Source organism: Myotis daubentonii, chromosome 11, assembly GCF_963259705.1.
Source record: "Myotis daubentonii chromosome 11, mMyoDau2.1, whole genome shotgun sequence".
NCBI lineage: Eukaryota > Metazoa > Chordata > Mammalia > Chiroptera > Vespertilionidae > Myotis > Myotis daubentonii.
Genome location: NC_081850.1, coordinates 44,529,476 through 44,548,412, shown reverse-complemented (window position 1 = coordinate 44,548,412; position 18,937 = coordinate 44,529,476). Strand labels below are relative to the sequence as shown.

The window sequence follows — 18,937 nt, the reverse complement described above, 5'->3', positions numbered from 1 at the left end:
ATACTTAAATGGGGCAAACAATCTATTCAATAAATGCTGTTGGAAAAACTGGACAGATACATGTAAAAAAATGAAACTAGACCATCTTCTTACACCATATACAAGAATAAACTCAAAATGGATTAAAGACTTAAATGTAAGATTACAAATCATAAAACTCCTAGAAGAAAACATAGGCAGTAAAATCCTGGATATTTCTCTTAGTAATATTTTTTCTAATATATCTCCTCGGGCAAGGGAAACAAAAGAAAAGATAAACAAATGGAATTACATCAAACTAAAAAGTTTTGCACAGCAAAGGAAACCACCAACAAAATGAAAAGACAACCCAAAGAATATATTTGCTGATGATACATCCGATAAGGGATTAATACCCAAAATTTATAAAGAACTCATACAACTCAAACCCTAATTTAATTTTTAAAAATGGGCAAAGGACCCGAATAGACATTTCTCCAAAGAGGAACGGCCAGTAGATATATGAAAGGATGGTCAACTTCCCTAATCAGAGACATGCAAATTCAAACCACAATGAGCTATCAATTCATACCTGTCAGAATGGCTATCATCAATGAATCAACAAACAACAAGTGTTGGTGAGAACGTGGAGAGAAGGGTACCCTTGTGTACTGTTGGTGAGAATGCAGATTGGTGCAGCCACTATGGAAAACAGTATGGAGGTTCCCCTCAAAATTAAAAAATGGAACTGCCTTATGACCCAGCAATTCTACAACTAGAAAACATTCAAAATAATAAACTTTTTATGAAGCCCAAACAAGAAAATTGGTTAATTAAAAAAAAGAGAAAATATTAGCATCTCATTCTGAAATTATTTATTTCTACATTCTACAAATTCTCATAATCTGTATCAGAACAATTAGTCATCCTAATATGTATGTGGTTAATCCTGTTTGTTACCATAAAAACCATACAATGAGAAGAGTCTTCAGTTTTAGCACCCCAGAACACATAAAGGGTATAACTTTTAGTAGCATTAAAGAGCAAAGAGTTACCAATTCTAATAGTAGCTTTTCCTTTTCTACCACTTCCCAGAATTATAGTTTTTTTTTTCTGTTTAGCAGTTTTCAATGGTTCCTTCACTGATGGAGGAGTTATCCACTGATACTGGAAGAGGAATAATAAATAATCCATTTCAGATAAAGGTAATTTATGAGGGTTTGGTATATAATTAAAGTCACCACAAACTTTTTTCTAGGAAATTGACAGATTATAAACATAAAAAATTTATTTTACTTTCTTAATTGGAAAGTATATCTTAATTGGGAATTTTAAGATATTTTAATTTAAGAAAAGGTTTACAATCTGTATTTCTGGTACCCCAAATTAAATAATCACACAATATTTTAAAAAACTGAAAGCCATTTCATTTGACTAAAAACTTAATTTAAGATGGCAAAAATGACCCTGGTAATTTTATTTTATTAGAAAAAGAAGAAAAAAATCAATGAAAGAGAAATTCTTCCTAGAGAAGTGAAACATACTATACCTCTGAGTTGGCACTGCTTCCATTCTGGAGAACTTTTTTGATAATTGCTTTCATCACAGAATGATCTAAAGTAAAATAAATTGAAATTATAGTAACTGTTTTTCAATGAGTGGCTATTCTCATTTATAAACAAAAGGAAACCAATTATTGCTTTTCCTATAAAATTAAATATGAAATCCTCATAATGTAATTGTATACCTATTCCCATCTTTGATATTCTAATTTCTTCTCAAAAACCTAAGATGAGGGTTGGTGTGGATGGGGAGAGAGTAACCAAAGAAATTATATGCATATATGCATAACCCATGGACACAGACATTAGTGTGGTGAAGACCTGGGGGTGAGAGGTGGGAACATAGTGGAGGGAGGTCAATGGGGTGGAAAAAGGATATATCTGTAATACTTTCAATAATAAAGATAAATTTAAAAAACAACAACAAAAAACCCAAGATGAAAGTATGCCACCTCACACATTGCTCTCCCCTCCCCCAATGGCTATTGTTTTGGCAGCAGCAAAGATCAAGTCTAAACACTTTGGGGTTTTTTTTTGTTTGTTTGTTTGTTTTTAAATATACTTTATTGATTTTTTACAGAGAGGAAGGGAGAGGGATAGAGAATTAGAAACATCGATGAGAGAGAAACATCAATCAGCTGCCTCCTGCACATCCCCCACTGGGGATGTGCCCGCAACCAACGTACATGCCCTTGATTGGAATCGAACCCAGGACCCTTCAGTCCGCTGGCCGATGCTCTATCCACTGAACCAAACTGGTCAGGGCATTGGGTTTTTTTTTATATTAAATATATATATATATTGATTTCAGAGAGGGAGGAGAAAGAGATAGAAACATCAATGATGAGAGAGAATCATTGATCGGCTGTCTCCTGCACACCCCACCCTGGGGATCGAACCCACAACCTGGGCATGTGCCCTTGACCAGAATCGAACCTAGGACCCTTTAGTCTACAGGCTGATGCTCTATCCATTGAGCCAAACCAGCTAGGGTGGACTTGTTTCTTTACTGCTATTTCCTTCATATACCATGCCTGATCTAACTGCAAGTCTTTTTAGCTACACCCTCAAAACACAATCTGAACTCAACCACTTTCACCAGCTGCAACTTGCCACCCTAAGGTAAGCCATAGCCATCTCTTATTTGGACCATTGTGATAGTCTTCAAACTGGTCTCCCTGTTTGCTGCTGCTGCTTCTTTTTTAAAAAAAACATATTTTTATTGATTTCAGAGAGGAAAGGAGAGGGAGAGATAGAAACATCAATGATGAGAATCATTGATCGGCTGCCTCCTGCATGCTCCCTACTGAGGATCGAGCCCACAACCCAGGCATGTGCCCTTGACTGGAATCGAATCTGGGACCCTTCACTCCACAGGCCAATGCTCTATCCACTGAGCAAAACCAGCTGGGGCCCTGTTTGCTTCTTTATCCCCCCACAAGTCTAGTCTCCACACCAGGGTCATCTTATTGAAACACTTCCCAGATGATGCCTTTTTCCAGCTCAAAATCCTTTGCTCATTTAGAGCAAGCCATGTCCTTCCTCTGACCTTTAAGACCTTACAAAATCAGGTCCCTGGCTAGCTCCCTGACCTCATAGCATACCATGTTCTTCCTCACTCAGTGCTCTGGCCACGTTGGCTTCCTTGTTTTTCCTTAAATACTCCATCCACCCTGCCACCTATGTGCCTGCACACGCATTGCTCTCCTGTCCTGGCATGTGCTTCCCCAGATCTTCCATGGCTTGCCCCTCTCTTCACTCAGGTCTCTTCCACTTGAATGTCACTTCTCTAGTAAAGCTGTCCCCTGACAAACCTATCAAATACAGTCCTACGTGCCTCCTTCCCGCAAGGCATCTTTGTACTTCTTATCATATAAAATGATACTACTTATCTGTTTACTCATTTCTATCTGAACTCCTCCACTAGAATATAAGTTCCATGAGGATAAGACTTTATGCTACAAAAGTATAAGATTAGGAAAGTAAACACATTAGGTTTTAAAAATTGTCAATACACAAATAATTTTTATGTTATTTGTTAACCATTAAAAAAAATGGGGAGACATACCAACAAGTGGATTTCTTCTTATATCCAGAATGACGAGAGTTCTATTGTTTTCAAGGGCCTTTAGTAAAGTTTTTGCTCCTTCATTGGTGAGGCCACACTGCTGCAGGTCAAGTGCTATTGATGAAAGACAAAAAGTCACTTGCCAATTCTGTATAGATTTAACACAGACAACTCTCACTTATTCATGTGTGGAAAATTCCTGTACAAGACTAGTCATGGCAGGGTTTTAATATTAGGCACTGAAAAAAATTTTTTTTAAAGTATATGCATACATAATACAAAATCCAATAAAAAAACTCTTCTTGGATATGCCAAGATTATCCTACCTTTAGTACCAATAAATCATCTAGCATATTTTATAATTAGAGTTGAAGAATAATTCTATATAATCTATGAGTGAAAAATATCACAAAAGAATCTCAGTTTTTAATTAGCAAGGATGCTAATGGCAGTGTAAACCTCATAGGCAAAAACTGAGTGGGCTCAGCAATTGCAGTACATTCTTTCGATCATGATCCTGAGCTCCAATTTACTCTTAACACTAATTAAAAGGGGAAAATAGAACAAAAATGTGGTAACATTAGATTTAGAATAAAAAAGACAAAAGAAGTCTAAGAGTATGCAAATAATGACAAATCCAAAGAATGTGTGAGTACATAATAAAATACATGTGAAATATGCCAAAAACCCACCATGAAAGAATGATACTCAAGAACTCTCTCTTGGTAAAAGGTCAAAGAAAAGAACAAATGACCATGAATACCATTAGTTCTGAGGTTGTACAACCTACTCATCTAAACCAAAGGGATCATCATAAAAGCACTGATATAAGTATACATAAGAGGAAACTATGTGAGTCTTTAAAAAAAGAGTTTTTATACCACTGTAAGTGTTAATATACCATTACATTAAAATAGCTGGAGTCTTTCAAAACCTCATGGTACACAGATATAAGAAGTCAGATATATGGATCTAAGAGAATATGATATAACACTCACAAACTCTTACCACAGAATGGACACAGGATATAATTATCCAACTAGCCAAACTGATAAAAAAAAAGAAAGCCAGTAAATCTCACTAGTAAATCAAATGAATACAAATTAAGACAATCAAATGTGACTGTTTTCTTATCAGATTAGGCCAAAACCATATAGCAAAAGCCTTTAAAATGTGCATACTCTTGACCCAGAAGTATTCTTTTTCTAAGAATTTAACCATAAACAATAATCAGAGATGTAGGCAAGGATGTGTATCACAGCGTTATTATAGTGAAAAACTGGAAATAGCTTATATATCTGACGAGAATGAATAAGATAAGTATAGCATATTCATATTATGGAACTCTCAACAGCCACTAAAAATAATGTGGCAGATGTAAATTTACTGACTTGTTAAGATGTTCATACTATACTAAATGAAAAAAATTACAAAATTTGAAATAACCCAACTTGCATTTAATTGAAACAAGCCAGTGTTCGTGAGGGTGCAGGTCTCACATACACTGGTAGTGTAGATTATAAATTGGTACAGTATTTCTGGCAGGCCATTTGGAAACATATATCCAGTCTTATAAATATGTCACACTTGCTCATTCCACTTTTAGTAACATATTCTACAGAAGTAATCCTGACAAACACAGAGATGTACATACAGAATGCTCACTATACACAGTTACCAACAGAAAAAAGCACAAACTGTCTAAATCTAATTGCAAATAATTGATTAAACTATTGCACAGCAATATAATGGAGTACTACATAACATTCCATTAAGTGAAAAAAGCAGGGATATGGCCCGGCTGGTGTGGCTCAGTGGTTGAGTGTTGACCTATGAACCAGGAGGTCACGGTTCGATTCTGGGGGGGGGGGCGGGGGGGGGGTGCAGGAGGCAGCTGATCAATGTTTCTCTCTCATCATTGATGTTTTTATCTCTCTCTGAAAAAAAAAAGTAGGGATATGAATAGTAAGTACACTACAATTCCATTTTTGTAATCTCTAAGTGTACAAATATATTTATAAAAAAATAGACTGAAAGTGCATATATCAAAATGAACAGTGATTATGCCTGGGAATTATTAAGATTATGGATAATTAATATATATATATGCAACTCTTAAGAAAAGTTTAAAAGCATAATAAAAAATTTAGGAAAAAATGAGGCTTTAAAAAATACGACGATATTATGCCAAAAACTAATTTAATATTATAAAATTCAATATTTTCAATTTTAGAATTTACCTCTAAGCCATAAATCCTCAGTAAGAGTTTCTGCAAAAGCACTTGCACCCAAGTCACCAATGAGCATGTTGCGATTCAAAGTGACGCGCCTCAAGCCAGCCATACAGTCAAGATCAGGTCTCCGGTAACGAAGACTCTCAGCCCAGGTTTCTTCATGTCTTCTCATGGTCTGATACTTGAAAGGTTTAATAAGATGAAAGTAAGTCACTTGAATATAGGAACCGGATATGCATAGTGAGTATGGCTTATTATGTTTGAGATTCACACACACACACCCAGTATATATGCCAGGAGAGTCAACTGAAGAGTTTACTCAATTGTGGTTTAGGGGCCCAGTGACCCAGATTCTAGTCTGCCAGTTATAAGGCTTCAGCATTGGATGGCCTGTGTTGATTAGATATATGTTGACAACTCAATTACATTCTATGAGTTTTATTTTCTTTATCTGCCAAGTCAGGAAATAGATTCTAAATTCTAGCATTGTTGAGGCTCTAAATTCTGTTCTTCAGAGGTCTCTAAATGCTTGACTGGGCGTTCCACATTTTAAAAACATGTACCTTATTTATTAGTAAACTATATACACGAAATTCTGTGCATATATTTTATGTACATTATATACTACACAAGTTTCTTAAATGATACAAAAATAAATACAGAGGTTCCAATACTACTTAGGATATACAAACCAACTGTGTATGCAAAGCCAGTCTGACATGCCTTACAAAACTGATGGTTTGATTTTTAACCACAGGTATTGTATGAAAGGCATATTCAGTTCTCTATATTTATAAAATAAATTTTGGCAACAGGAAAAACTGACGATAAAAGAAAAAAATCTGCCCTGGCCAGAGTGGCTCAGTTGGTTGCAGTGTTATCCCATACACCAAAAGGTGACAGTTTGATTCCTGGCCAGGTCACATAACCTAGGTTTTGGGTTCAGTCCTAGTTGGGGCATGTATAGAAGGCAACCGATCAATGTTCCTCTCTCACATTGATGTTTCTTTCCCTCCCTCCCCCTTTCTCTAAGAAACTTAAAAATAAGAGCAAATATCTCATTACATTCTTGAACAAGAAAGTTCTTATGACATTATAAAAGGAAAATATTAGTGTTGTTTTTCTATTAACAATAACTTATTAAAGCAACAGTGGAAATAACAGCAAACATTTACATAGTGCTTATTACATGCCAGGCACTATTTTATACAAAACTAGGGGCCCGGTGCACAAAAATTTGTGCACCCGGGCGGTTGGGGACTCCCTCAGCCCGGCCTGTGCCCTCTTGCGGTCTGGGACCCCTCGAGGGATGACCACCTGCTGGCTTAGGCCTGCTCCCGAGGGATTGGGCCTAAGCTGGCAATCAAACATCCCTCTGGCAGCCCGGCAGCCCTTGGGGGATATCCACTTGCCAGTGGGGAGCAAGCCTAAGCTGCAGTCTGACATCCTTAGTGCTGCTGAGGAGGCAGGAGAGGCTCCCCCCACCACCGCTGTACTGGCAGCCATCAGCCTGGCTTGTGGCTGAGCAGAGCTCCCCCTGTGGGAGTGCACTGACCACCAGGGGGCAGCTCCTGCATTGAGCGTGTGCCCCCTGGTGGTCAGTGTGTGTCATAGTGACCAGTCATTCCCAGTGGTTCTGCTGTTAGGGTCAATTTGCATATTACCCTTTTATTATATAGGATTAGTTCATTTAACCCACATAATAAGGCACAGAGTTTATGAAATGGGAGAGCTGGAATCTGAACACAGGCCATTTGCTTTTAGAATCCTTGCTCTTAACTGTTTTCTTGGGGGTCAATGGACTTCCTCTGTATAGGCCGAAAGGTAAAACTTTCAGCTTGTGGGCCATACAGTTTCTGCTGCAACTACTCAACTCGATGTACAGGGTGAAAATAGTCATACTTACTATGTTAACAAAGGTGTTCCAGAAAAACCTTTTAAAAAAAAGGTGAGGGGCTGAATTTGGCTCACCAGCCATAGTCTACCTATCCCTGACTTATGCCATCAAACTATTAAAAAAAGGCTTTAAGTTAAAGTATCAGTAAGTAATTTTAGGCCTAAATATAGTAGGTATAACCACTGTACAGTTGTTAAAGCATTATTTTAAAAACGATATTTACAAAATGCTAAAATAGTGATTTTTATTAGTTTATAAATTACAGCAGTTAACAGTAAATATTTTATTTTTTTCATTTAAGTCATTTGAACTTTCTTCATAGTATCACAATAAATGTTTTGAATAAGTAAAAATACATAAAAGCATTGTTTATGTTTTTACATTCAATCTCTGATTTCTCAGATTAAGTGGACCATTTTTACTAAATGGTAGAACCCCAAACTAAAAACTGGTCATATTCTTCCAACAAAACTAAAACCATAATTACCACATGTATCAAAAGATGAAAATAACTGCCATATTGAATCAAAATAGTAATGTGCTTCAATCACATAGTATGTTTTCATGAAAATGTAAACAAAATCACCTTTAAGATCTTGGCCATGTGAACTGCTCCCTGCCACGTCAGATTACACCCAGTGAAGTTTACTGTCTTAAGAGTGACAGAGTTCTTTATACCTTGACAAACAACTAAACGGGGGGAAAAAACCATATGCGGTAAGATAAAGAGCCTATAGAGTCTGGTCAATCTTGATTTACTCACTTTTCTTGAGTCTACTGGAGGTTTATAGCTGTACTCTAAAAACCATCATCTACGATTTTTGCAGAGAACAGATATGGATTGGTGCATTCTAAAACATGGCAGTAACAAAGCGTTATTCCAGTTTATAACAAGTTTAATTCTACATAGGTGCTAAAAATGGACTCTAAATTTTGCAAACTTTATTCCTAACCTCTCAGTAAAGTACTATCAAGCTTTTGAGACATAGGAAAACTAAAAAGCCGAAGCTTCCTATTTTCATTTCCTATAACCTCATCTCGATTATCAATCAACAATTTAAATGTAAATTATAAATCCAAAATTTTACTAGGTGATATACAACATACTAGAGCAATATACGTTAGAGGACCTCAAAACTTGGTTCCCTCAAATTGAAATGCAGGCTTCTTACCCTTCATAGTACTTTGCATATATTTCCTATTTTAGCACACACCATAGTGCATTATAATTATGGTTGCATATAGGTGTTCTGACGATTGAAAAATAATACTGATTTTTTTTCCTCTTTATATTTTGATATTTCCCCTCCCATAATATTTCTTAGAGATGAACAAACATAAAAAACAAACAATAAATACAAAATATTACGTATTTGTGTAGCTGTAGCTTAACGCAACCTTAAGTAAAATTAATTCAGAAAGTATTGCGCATGATGAGCTTTCATGTACAAGTGATATTGGACCAAGGTTTGAGCAGGCACAAGAAACAATTCAGATAGAGGCAGCACCAAGAAAAGATCCAGATAGGAATTAACATGGCATGTAGGGAATCATAAGACTAGTCTGATGAGAAGAGACTTAAGTAAGATTAAGACTCACTTTCTAAACCTCCATCTCCAATCGGACAATTTGCTAGAGACAGTTGCACCAAAGTAGCTGATTTATTCAATCCCTTTAATGGGGAGAAAAGGTTAAAAAATTTATTGGTTCAGTTTCCCTCAAAAGCAACTATTAAATGTTCTCAGGACACAATGGAGAAGGCTTACCTTTGTTAAAATAGTTAAATCTCTCTCTCTCAGAACTAGTCCATTTAGTTCCAGGTTCTTGAGAGCATTTGATGCACTTAAACAGCATTTAAGAGCTTTGCATAGCTGGAAGGTCACATCCTTGTTTCTTATTGCAGGAACTCGACTTCTGCAAACTTTATTTCTATCAGAACCTAAAGCAAAAGGATTATAAAGTTAGTGATTTCAACCATACATTTTATCATTATTAAAAAGGTCGCAGGTTTGATTCCCAGTCAGGGCACATACCTAGGTTTTGGGCAGGTTTGATTCCCAGTCAGGGCACATACCTAGGTTTTGGGTTTGATCCCTGGTTGGAGAGAATACAGGAGGCAACTGATGGATGTTTCTCTCCTCTTCTCTTCTCTCTTTCTCTCTCCCTCGCACCCCCCTCCTCTCTCTTTAAAATCAATAAAAACAAAAACAAAAAACACAACTTCCGGTGAGTATTAAAAAAAATAAAAAGCATCTCCTCTGTGCTAAGGCATAGAAATGACGTCTACCCTTAAAGCCCTCTTTAAGGAGGGACACATGTAAACTCAAAACTTCAACCACATAAGATATAGAAACATAAACAATGTAAGCAAACAAACAAAAAACCCAGCCAACATAATAGCCATCTAGTGTGAATGAATAAAAATCATATCTATTTCTGTCAGATTGGCAAAAAATATATTTTTTGATGTACCAAAGAATTTTAGTAATTAGTTTATGTGTGCTATGAGATGAAAAAGGTTAAAATTTCTGACCTAGAAAGATGAGAATAACTACACAGAGTCGAGTGGGAGGTGCATTAACTATAGAGGGAGCACATAGGCAAAGACTTCCAAGCCAACATCTGCCAGGCACTGACAAAAAAGGCTAGGGTGCAAGTGGGGGAAGAGATAGAAATTAAAATAGAGAGGCTGGCCGAAGTAGGTTTGGGAGAGAGTATGGTTTTAATCCCACAGATGATGATCAGGGTGCCTCTGCAGGGTAGAAAAAAGGACCCCACTGCTGAAGGGCCAGTTAGATAAAGGAAAGGATTAGAAAGAGGTACCTACTTCAGATAAGAAAAAGCACCCCATCCTCAGAGCCATCTAGCTCCATGAGACCTGGCAGAGCACAGCTCAGATTTCAAACCTCTGTGCAGAACACAAGCTGTACAAACCAACATGCACTAATCCTGTGGGCATTAACCATTATAAGCATTATTTTAAACGTATCTTTTCATTTTATTTTATAAAATAAATTTTTATTGATTTCAGAAAGGAAGGGAGAGGGAGAAAGATAGAAACATCAAAAGTGACAGAGAATCACTGATTGGCTGCCTCCATGCCCCGCATTGGGGGATCACGCCCACAACCTGGGCATATGCCCTGATCAGGAATCGAACTGTGACCTCCAGGTTCATAGGCCAACCCTGAGCCATGCCAGCTGGGCAGCATATCTTTTCATTTTAGAAGATCACTCAAGACTAGTCGAGTAGGCAGATGAACTGAGAGAAACTGAACTCAGGGACAGCAAAACCAGCCAGAAGCTTCTGTAATAGCCCAGGCAAAATGTAATTAAGGATGAAGAAGAAAATTTAGGAGGTTAAAATCTATAACCTAGACCAGTGATGGCGAACCTTTTGAGCTCGGCGTGACAGCATTTTGAAAAACCCTAACTTAACTCTGGTGCCCTGTCACATAAAGAAATTTTTTGATATTTGCAACCATAGTAAAACAAAGACTTATATTTTTGATATTTATATGCCACTTAACAAAGAAAAATCAACCAAAAACATGAGTTCGCGTGTCACCTCTGACACGCGTGTCATAGGTTCGCCACCACTGACCTAGACCCACTGGATGCAAGCGATAAAGAAGGTTCAGTGAAGGAACTCTGAAGAGAATGATCTATGTAATACATTTTTCTTACATTCAATGTAAAATATTAGGCAAGATTAAGTACAGTGGCCTTGATCTAAGGTCCCACTCAAGTGTAATTTCTTTTGATTTATAAGTTATTACTTCAGTTAAAGGCTTCAGAGGTACAGAACAGTTCCTATAGCTGAATACGATGTAGAGAATAACCTAACTTCTCTTCACCAGAGGATAAGTTGAACTGTCCTTGCAGAGGAGGTAACAGATGGTGTGAATCCCAGAGCCTAGAAAAGGGCCTGGCACAGGACAAATGTTCAGGTTTTTTAAAAAATCAATCAGAGAGAAACCAAGATGGTGGCATAGGTAAACACCAGAAATTGCTGCCTCCCACAACAACTTCAAAAATACAACGAAAAGACAAAACGGACATCATCCAGAACTATAGGAAGGCTGGCTGAGTGGAAATTCTACAACTAGAAGGAAAAAGAAAAGCACACGGAGACTCAGAGGAGGTGCGGAAGTAAAGTGCAGAGGTACGGAGGCTCGAGCGCGTGCGGAAAGGTGCTGGCACCTGAGGACGAGGCTGTCTTTTTGAATCGGGAGGGAGTCACAAGCTCCCGACTGCTCTGAACTCCGGTTCCCGGAAGTCTCTGGGGACCCAGGACTCATACGGGGAGAAACTGGACTGTCTGGCAGCAGGCAGAACTCAGAACTTGAGGGCGGCTTTCCTTCAGAGGTGCTGGCAGCAATTACAGGGACACTGAGGGCAGGGCTGAGGATCAGCCATAGCTGCTTGCTCCACCCTGTTGATTCCCTGAGACCCCACCCCACCCAGGCTGCGGCAGAGTCTTTTGCATATGAATGCCCTGGCCCTTTGCAACCTGAAAATTACCTAACAAACTGCAGCTGGGCCAGACAGACTCAGAACTTCCAAGAGAAGGCCCAAGGCCCCACAGCAGCTTGCATTGCTTCACAGCTGGGCCTCATTTGGGCACCTCCAAACTCCAAAAAAGGAAGGGGAATCTGCAGTTCTCTTCGTAGCTCCTGCTGGGTAACCTCAGGCAGAGGCTAAATTAGCAACTCCTTAGATCCAAGAGCCAGTGTACCCAGTGGTCAGAGGGGGACCATCCGGATTACAACTCCTCAGATCCATAAGGGACACACTCAGGGGGCAGACTCAGTGAGCACCAAAGCCCCACTGAAGCAAGTCTTGCCCCATAAGGGTGTCTTCAGCACAGAAGTTCTCCCACTGCAGACACAGCTGATTCTCACAACCAATTGGCCTGGAGGTCAATTCCTCCCAGTGATCCTACAACAATCAAGGCATAACTACAACAAGACTGTGCACAAAGCCCACAAGGGGGTGCACCAAGAGTGTCCACCTCAGGTAACGGGAGTCTGAGCCACTGGGCCCTACAGGACAACTAGCACACAAAACCACTCTACCAACACAGGGAAGCATAAAAAATGTGGAGACAAAGAAACAGGTCACAAATGACAGAAATGGAGTAAAGCAAATGACTGGATATAGAGTTCAAGGCCACGTTTATAAGGTTTTTCAAGAATTTTATGGAAACCACTGATAAATTTAGTGAGACCCTAGAGGATATGAAAAAAGACCAACTAGAAATTAAGCATACACTGACTGAAATAAAGAATACTATACAGAGATCCAACAGCAGACAAGAGGATCCCAAGAATCAAGTCAAAGATTTGAAATACGAAGAAACAAAAAATACCCAACCGAAAAAGAAAAAAGAATCCAAAAATATGAAAAGAGTGTAAGGAGCCTCTGGGACAACTTCAAGCGTACCAACATCAGAATTATAGGGGTACCAGAAGAAGAGAGAGGGCAAGATATTGAAAATCTATTTGAAGAAATAATGACAGAAAACTTCCCCTACCTGGTGAAAGAAATAGACTTACAAGTCCAGGAAGCGCAGAGAACCCCAAACAAAAGGAACCCAAAGAGGACCACACCAAGACACATCATAATTAAAATGCCAAGAGCAAAAGACAAAGAGAGAATCTTAAAAGCAGCAAGAGAAAGACAGTCAGTTACCTACAAGGGAGTACCCATACGACTGTCAGCTGATTTCTCAACAGAAACCATGCAGGCCAGAAAAGAGTGGCAAGAAATATTCAAAGTGATGAACAGCAAGAACCTACAACCAAGATTACTTTATCCAGCAAAGCTATCATTCAGAATTGAAGGTCAGATAAAGAGCTTCACAGATAAGAAAAAGCTAAAGGAGTTCATCACCACCAAACCAGCATTATATGAAATGCTGAAAGGTATTCTTTAAGAAGAAGAAGAAGAAAAAGGAACTCTTACCATTTACCACAGCATGGATGGAACTGGAGAGCATTATGCTAAGTGAAATAAGCCAGTCAGAGAAGGATAAACACCACATGATCTCACTCATTTGTGGAATATAATGAACAACATAAACTGATGAACAAGGACTGATCCAGAGACGGAGAGGCATTGATTGGACTGTCGGGCCTTGGAGGGAAGGTAGGGGAGGGTGGGGGTAAGAGAGAAAGATCAACCAAAGGACTTATATGCAAGCATATAGGCCTAACCAATGGACATGGACAACAGGGGGGGAGGGGGGGAGTGAGGGCATTGGGGGGGCGGAGTAGGGGGTAACGTGGGGATAAGGGCACATATGTAATATCTTAATCAATAAAAAAATATATTAAAAAATCAATCAATCAATCAATAACCATTTCCTCTTCTAGATGTTCACACCCTCCCTCCCTCTCTGTTGGCTACTTTCTCAGTTAATAAACATATTCAAGTGTGTCTATTTAAAAACATTTTTCAGGCCTACGATGTTTGGGATCTTCTTTGTGGTAACCTCAGTTTCTCCCATGCCTTCAAACACTCATCAAACAGGTGTGGATGCTCCAAAGGCCCCTCTTAAGCATCCAAGATGAAGATCCTATCCCCACCCTCAATCCTTTCCTATGGTGCTCTCTCTGCCTATCACAGGAAAGCGCTGCTTTATTTTTATTTTTATTGATTTCAGAGAGGAAGGGAGAGGGAGAGAGAGAAACATCAATGATGAGAGAGAATCATTGATTGGCTGCCTCCTGCACACCCCACACTGGGGATCGAGCCCACAGCCCCGGCATGTGCCCTGGCAGGAATCCAGCCATAACCTCCTGGTTCATAGGTCGACGCTCAACCACTGAGCCATCATGTCGATGGGGCAGAAAAGTGCTGCTTTAGACTGTCTCCCAGATTTGCTGCCTTCCCTTTTTTAAATGGTCACCAGGCCACACCCATTCTGTCTCTTTGGTCTCTGTAACCCAGTCCTCCCCCTTTATATCTTAATTTGGGCACTTAGATTACAATTCGCAGTCCTCCCAATCAGCTGCCTTCTGTAAGGAGGAAAAGGCCCCTCCCTATTTGCCCCCCAACCAGGATTCTAGTCTCAATTCACTTCTTTCTCAAACCTGGAGTTCTAGTCCCCCACCTTAGTTTTGCCAGATAGTCTTATATTTCTCGAACTTTGACACAGCTGCCCCTTCCTGCCCTCTGAGTCGCTTCTGCACATTCTTAGAAAGGATGCCTCCTCCAAGGAGCCTTCCTTGGACCTTCCCTTCCAATATTTGATCACTACAGCACCAGAACTCACTTCTTTCAGGGTACTGACTGCTGTGCTTGGGCTCACTGCAGCCTCCCCCAGGGCTCGGAGCTGACTGAGCTCGTGCAAGTGCCAGGATCCTTTACACACCTAACCTGCTAATTCCAAGAACCCATGGAAAGAGTGGGTTTTCATGTCAATTTACAATTGTCCTACAGTTCAAAAATAACCTGCCCAGCTCACACACTGTAAACCCTGGAATTTAAACCCTAGGCTGCATTCACACCTACGCTCTGTCCACTATATGATGCTACTATTAAAACACCCCCCCCCCACTTCTTTATCCCCCAACAGAGAGTACTGTCTTGAAATGCAGCAAAAGGCTGGGATGCACAAAATTCCTAATTGCTGAGTTCTGCACTAGGCGAAGCCATTGCATAAACTAGGTAACATCTGTAGGATGCTTACTGATGTCCCAAACTGTGCTAAGTGCTCTACAACCGTTAACTCCGGGGATTCTTGCCATCACCATATAGAGCAGTGGTTCTCAACCTTCCTAATGCCGCGACCCTTTAATACAGTTCCTCATGTGGTGGTGACCCCCAACCATAAAATTATTTTCGTTGCTACTTCATAACTGTAATTTTGCTACTGTTATGAATCGTAATGTAAATATCTGATATGCAGGATGTATTTTCATTGTTACAAATTGAACATAATTAAAGCATAGTGATTAATCACAAAAACAGTATGTAATTATATATGTTTCCGATGGTCTTAGGCGACCCCTGTGAAAGGGTCGTTCGACCCCCAAAGGGGTCGCGACCCACAGGTTGAGAACCGCTGATATAAAGGGTGCCAAGCCCAGGTTACAGATAAGAAAAAAGACCTGGAGGCCATAACACGTAAGGCACCGGTGACTGACACACTACACTTCCCCGACGGGTCAATCACTGGTGCCGCCAGCACATCGGCGAAATCGGATACCGCGGGCTAAACGGAAAGGCAGACAAAACAGGCTTAACGTGTAGGGACTCGCCCAGGGTCGCCGAGCGGGTAAGACGCCCGGGCCGCGCGCCCTCCCACCACCGGCCCAGCGCGCAGGCTCCACCTGGCACCGTTTAAAATCCCGCAGCGCGGCACCGACACCCGGACCACGAGAAGCGGGAACTGCAAACCTGTTTCGCCGAGCCCCGATGGGAAGAAGCTCTTGATGGAGATCAGGGGCAGATCTTTATTGCTCTTGAGGGTGTTCAGGAGCGGCGTCCAGTCCACCAAGCGGAGGCGGTCGGCGTCGAAGTCCAGCACGCCCTCCCGAAGGCTGGCGCGCACGGCGGGCAGCGGCACCGCGTCCTGCAGCGCGCACAGGTACTCATAGTGCGAGAAGAAGTCGGCCGCGGAGTCGCGGCGCACCTTCACCGAGTCGATCATGGCCAGAGGGCGGCCTCGGGGACACCGGCGGCGGAGGCGACGCCCGCCCCCGGCCGGGAGCCCCCGATCGCCTCCCGCCTTTTCGGGCGCTCACGGCCCGAAGGCTGCGGCTCCGCAGAGTGCACAGGAGCAGCGGGTCGGCCAGAAGGCGCAGGGCCCCGGACCCTAACTGAGTCGCCCCTTGACGCCGCGCTCCCGCGCCGCTTCCCGCCGCGCGGCGCCGGCCGTTGGCGCCCGCCCCCCAACACTAGGCAGCGCGGGGCTGCACCTCCAGCCGGCGGGCGGGTGCCCGCGGGGCGGGGCGGGGCGGGGCGTGGACGTCAGCGCGCTGGCCGTGCGTCCGCACGCAGGCCCCGCCTCTCGTGGGCGGTGCTTGCGGCCAAGGGCGGGACCTTCGAGGCGAGGGCGGTTCAAGAGGTAAGGGGTTTAGGAATCCTGGGCTCCCAAAAAGGATTTACTGATTGATCCGAATAAAAATGGGATATAATTAAAAATGACACAAAATAATAAGAATGGGATATGATGTAGCAATGCGTTTTAAAAAGTAGTCTAAACTCCCCCTAAGTGTCTGGGCTTGCACCGCCCAGGCGAGGGAGTACAGTCAATAGGGGATGTAGGAACAACTGTGGTCAATTATATCTTTAACGTCTGTGTTAATTTCTGCAAAAACGCTTTAATTGCTGTAGTTTCTACTTACCCTTACATGGTTGTTGGCAAATTGTAAGATGTCCCACGAACTCAGGACATTACTGTGGTTAATACTAATCTCTTTGTTGTGTACTGATGATGATGGCTAACTCGAGTACCTAGTACTTTTCTGTTTCCTAGGCATTATTTTAAACACTGAGTGTGTGAAATCATTAAATTTTCCTAACAATTTCACAGAGAGTTTACTGTTGTATATCCATTTTACAAAAGAGAAACTGAGGCGCAGGAATTTACGTAACTTACAGCTAAGTGGAAGAACTCAGAGAATTTTTTTTTGCTTGTGTATCTTTTTATTTTTTATTGTGTGTATTTTTTAATTGTTTTATTGCTTAAAGTATTACAAAGAGTATTACATATGTCTCCTTTTTTTCCTGCCATTACAATCCCCCAGCCTCCCCTACCCCCCAGTGTCTTATGTCCATTGGTTATGCTTATATGCATGCATACAAGTCCTTCAGTTGATCTCTTCCCCCCCCCCCCCCGCCCCCCAACCCTCCCCGGCTTTCCCGCTGCAGAGAATTTTGTATTAAATTAAACAAGGAAGCCATTAGACCTGTGGCTCTAATGTTGTGGTGGCCTACGCCAACCAAAATATAAGCCTGTAAATGCCTCAAGTTACAAAAATCTAAGGACAACCAATCACAAACAGCCAGCCAGGCTTTAGTCAGTCAATGATTTCCTTGCTTTGCTTCCTCCTTTTTCTTATAAAAGTCTCTCCCCAGGTCCTAACAGCTTCCAGTTTGGTGCTGCCCTATTTGAATTGATTTTTGCTCAAATAAATTCTTTAAAAATGTGAATATGCCCCAGTTTATCTTTTAACTTTGGCCTTAGAACCTGTATGTTTCAGTTTCTGGAATAATGATAGTCATCAGGCCTTAGGCAATAGGTTTACAGAATTCCTCTTCCTTTCACTGCACTCTGTGTACCTCCACCCACTACAAACATGCACACCCTCCACGAAAATACCTTAGATGTGGTCAGTATAATTTTTACATGCAACATGCTCAAATTATAATAGTCACGTACCTCATATCGACATTTCAGTTAATGACAGACTGCATATATGATGCTGTTGAGTCATATAGCCTAGGTATGTAGTAGGTTATCCCTGTATGATGTTTGCACAATGACAAAATTGCCTAAGGACGCATTTCTAAGAACATATCTCCGCCATTAAGTGGTACATAACTGGATAGCAAACTCTCCAACCAGTTTTGAAATGAAACATTACCACTCCCGTTGAAGAGTCCTGTGTAACCACTCTCCCAATCACAACCACTCTTTAACTTATCCTGGATAACCTCTCTCCTGACCTTGGTATTCATCATTGCAATATATGTCTTTAAATTTCTGCTACATTTGTAAGTATTTTTCAACAGCATATAACATTCCACTATGTTTTCTTCTGCTTCTTGCTTTATTTAGTGTTATCTTTGCTAGGTTCATCCATGCCAATATATAAAAATATACTTCATATATTTTCCTTGCTGTATAGGATTCCTGTGTCGCACAATGCAATCATTTGTCTATTTTCCTGTTAATGGAAATGTAAATTGTTGCCAATTTTCTGCATGATTTCTTTGTTACTATATCCATTTTTTAGTTCTCAGCGTCACTTAATATAGCCGTCCACCATTTTCTTAAAGCTCCCTCTTCCCTGTTGTCCACAAAGCCACCTGATTTCACTTCTTTAAGTCCTTCTCTGTCTCATTCTTAGGTGTTTCTTGCTTACTCATTCTAAGTGTTGGTGTTTTCCACCCACAGAATCCAACCCTCTGACATTTCACAGTTTCTCTGGGTGATCTTATCTCCTGCTCAGTCTTAACTACCTCCTCCAGGCTGATGACCTGTA

At 40.8% G+C, this 18,937-nt stretch overlaps 1 protein-coding gene across 5 annotated transcripts in view; it reads right to left on the bottom strand.

Moving 5' to 3' along the window:
* The window catches only part of CEP78 (centrosomal protein 78), a 30,927-nt gene extending 14,233 nt beyond the window's left edge, over nucleotides 1–16,694 (bottom strand). For 2 of the 5 annotated variants that reach the window (XM_059656973.1, XM_059656974.1), the window contains exons 1-8: nucleotides 16,125–16,693; nucleotides 9,486–9,658; nucleotides 9,319–9,391; nucleotides 8,306–8,409; nucleotides 5,829–6,003; nucleotides 3,589–3,702; nucleotides 1,508–1,572; nucleotides 1,014–1,125 (exon numbers count right to left, since the gene is read on the bottom strand). In XM_059656973.1, the coding sequence (XP_059512956.1) occupies nucleotides 1,014–1,125; nucleotides 1,508–1,572; nucleotides 3,589–3,702; nucleotides 5,829–6,003; nucleotides 8,306–8,409; nucleotides 9,319–9,391; nucleotides 9,486–9,658; nucleotides 16,125–16,377 (1,069 nt within the window). In that variant the 5' untranslated portion in view covers nucleotides 16,378–16,693. Of the gene's footprint in view, nucleotides 1–1,013; nucleotides 1,126–1,507; nucleotides 1,573–3,588; nucleotides 3,703–5,828; nucleotides 6,004–8,305; nucleotides 8,410–9,318; nucleotides 9,392–9,485; nucleotides 9,659–16,124 lie in introns of all 5 variants that reach the window. The other 3 variants (XM_059656975.1, XM_059656977.1, XM_059656976.1) reach the window with 3 other exon arrangements.
* Between the last annotated feature and the right edge of the window lie 2,243 nt (nucleotides 16,695–18,937).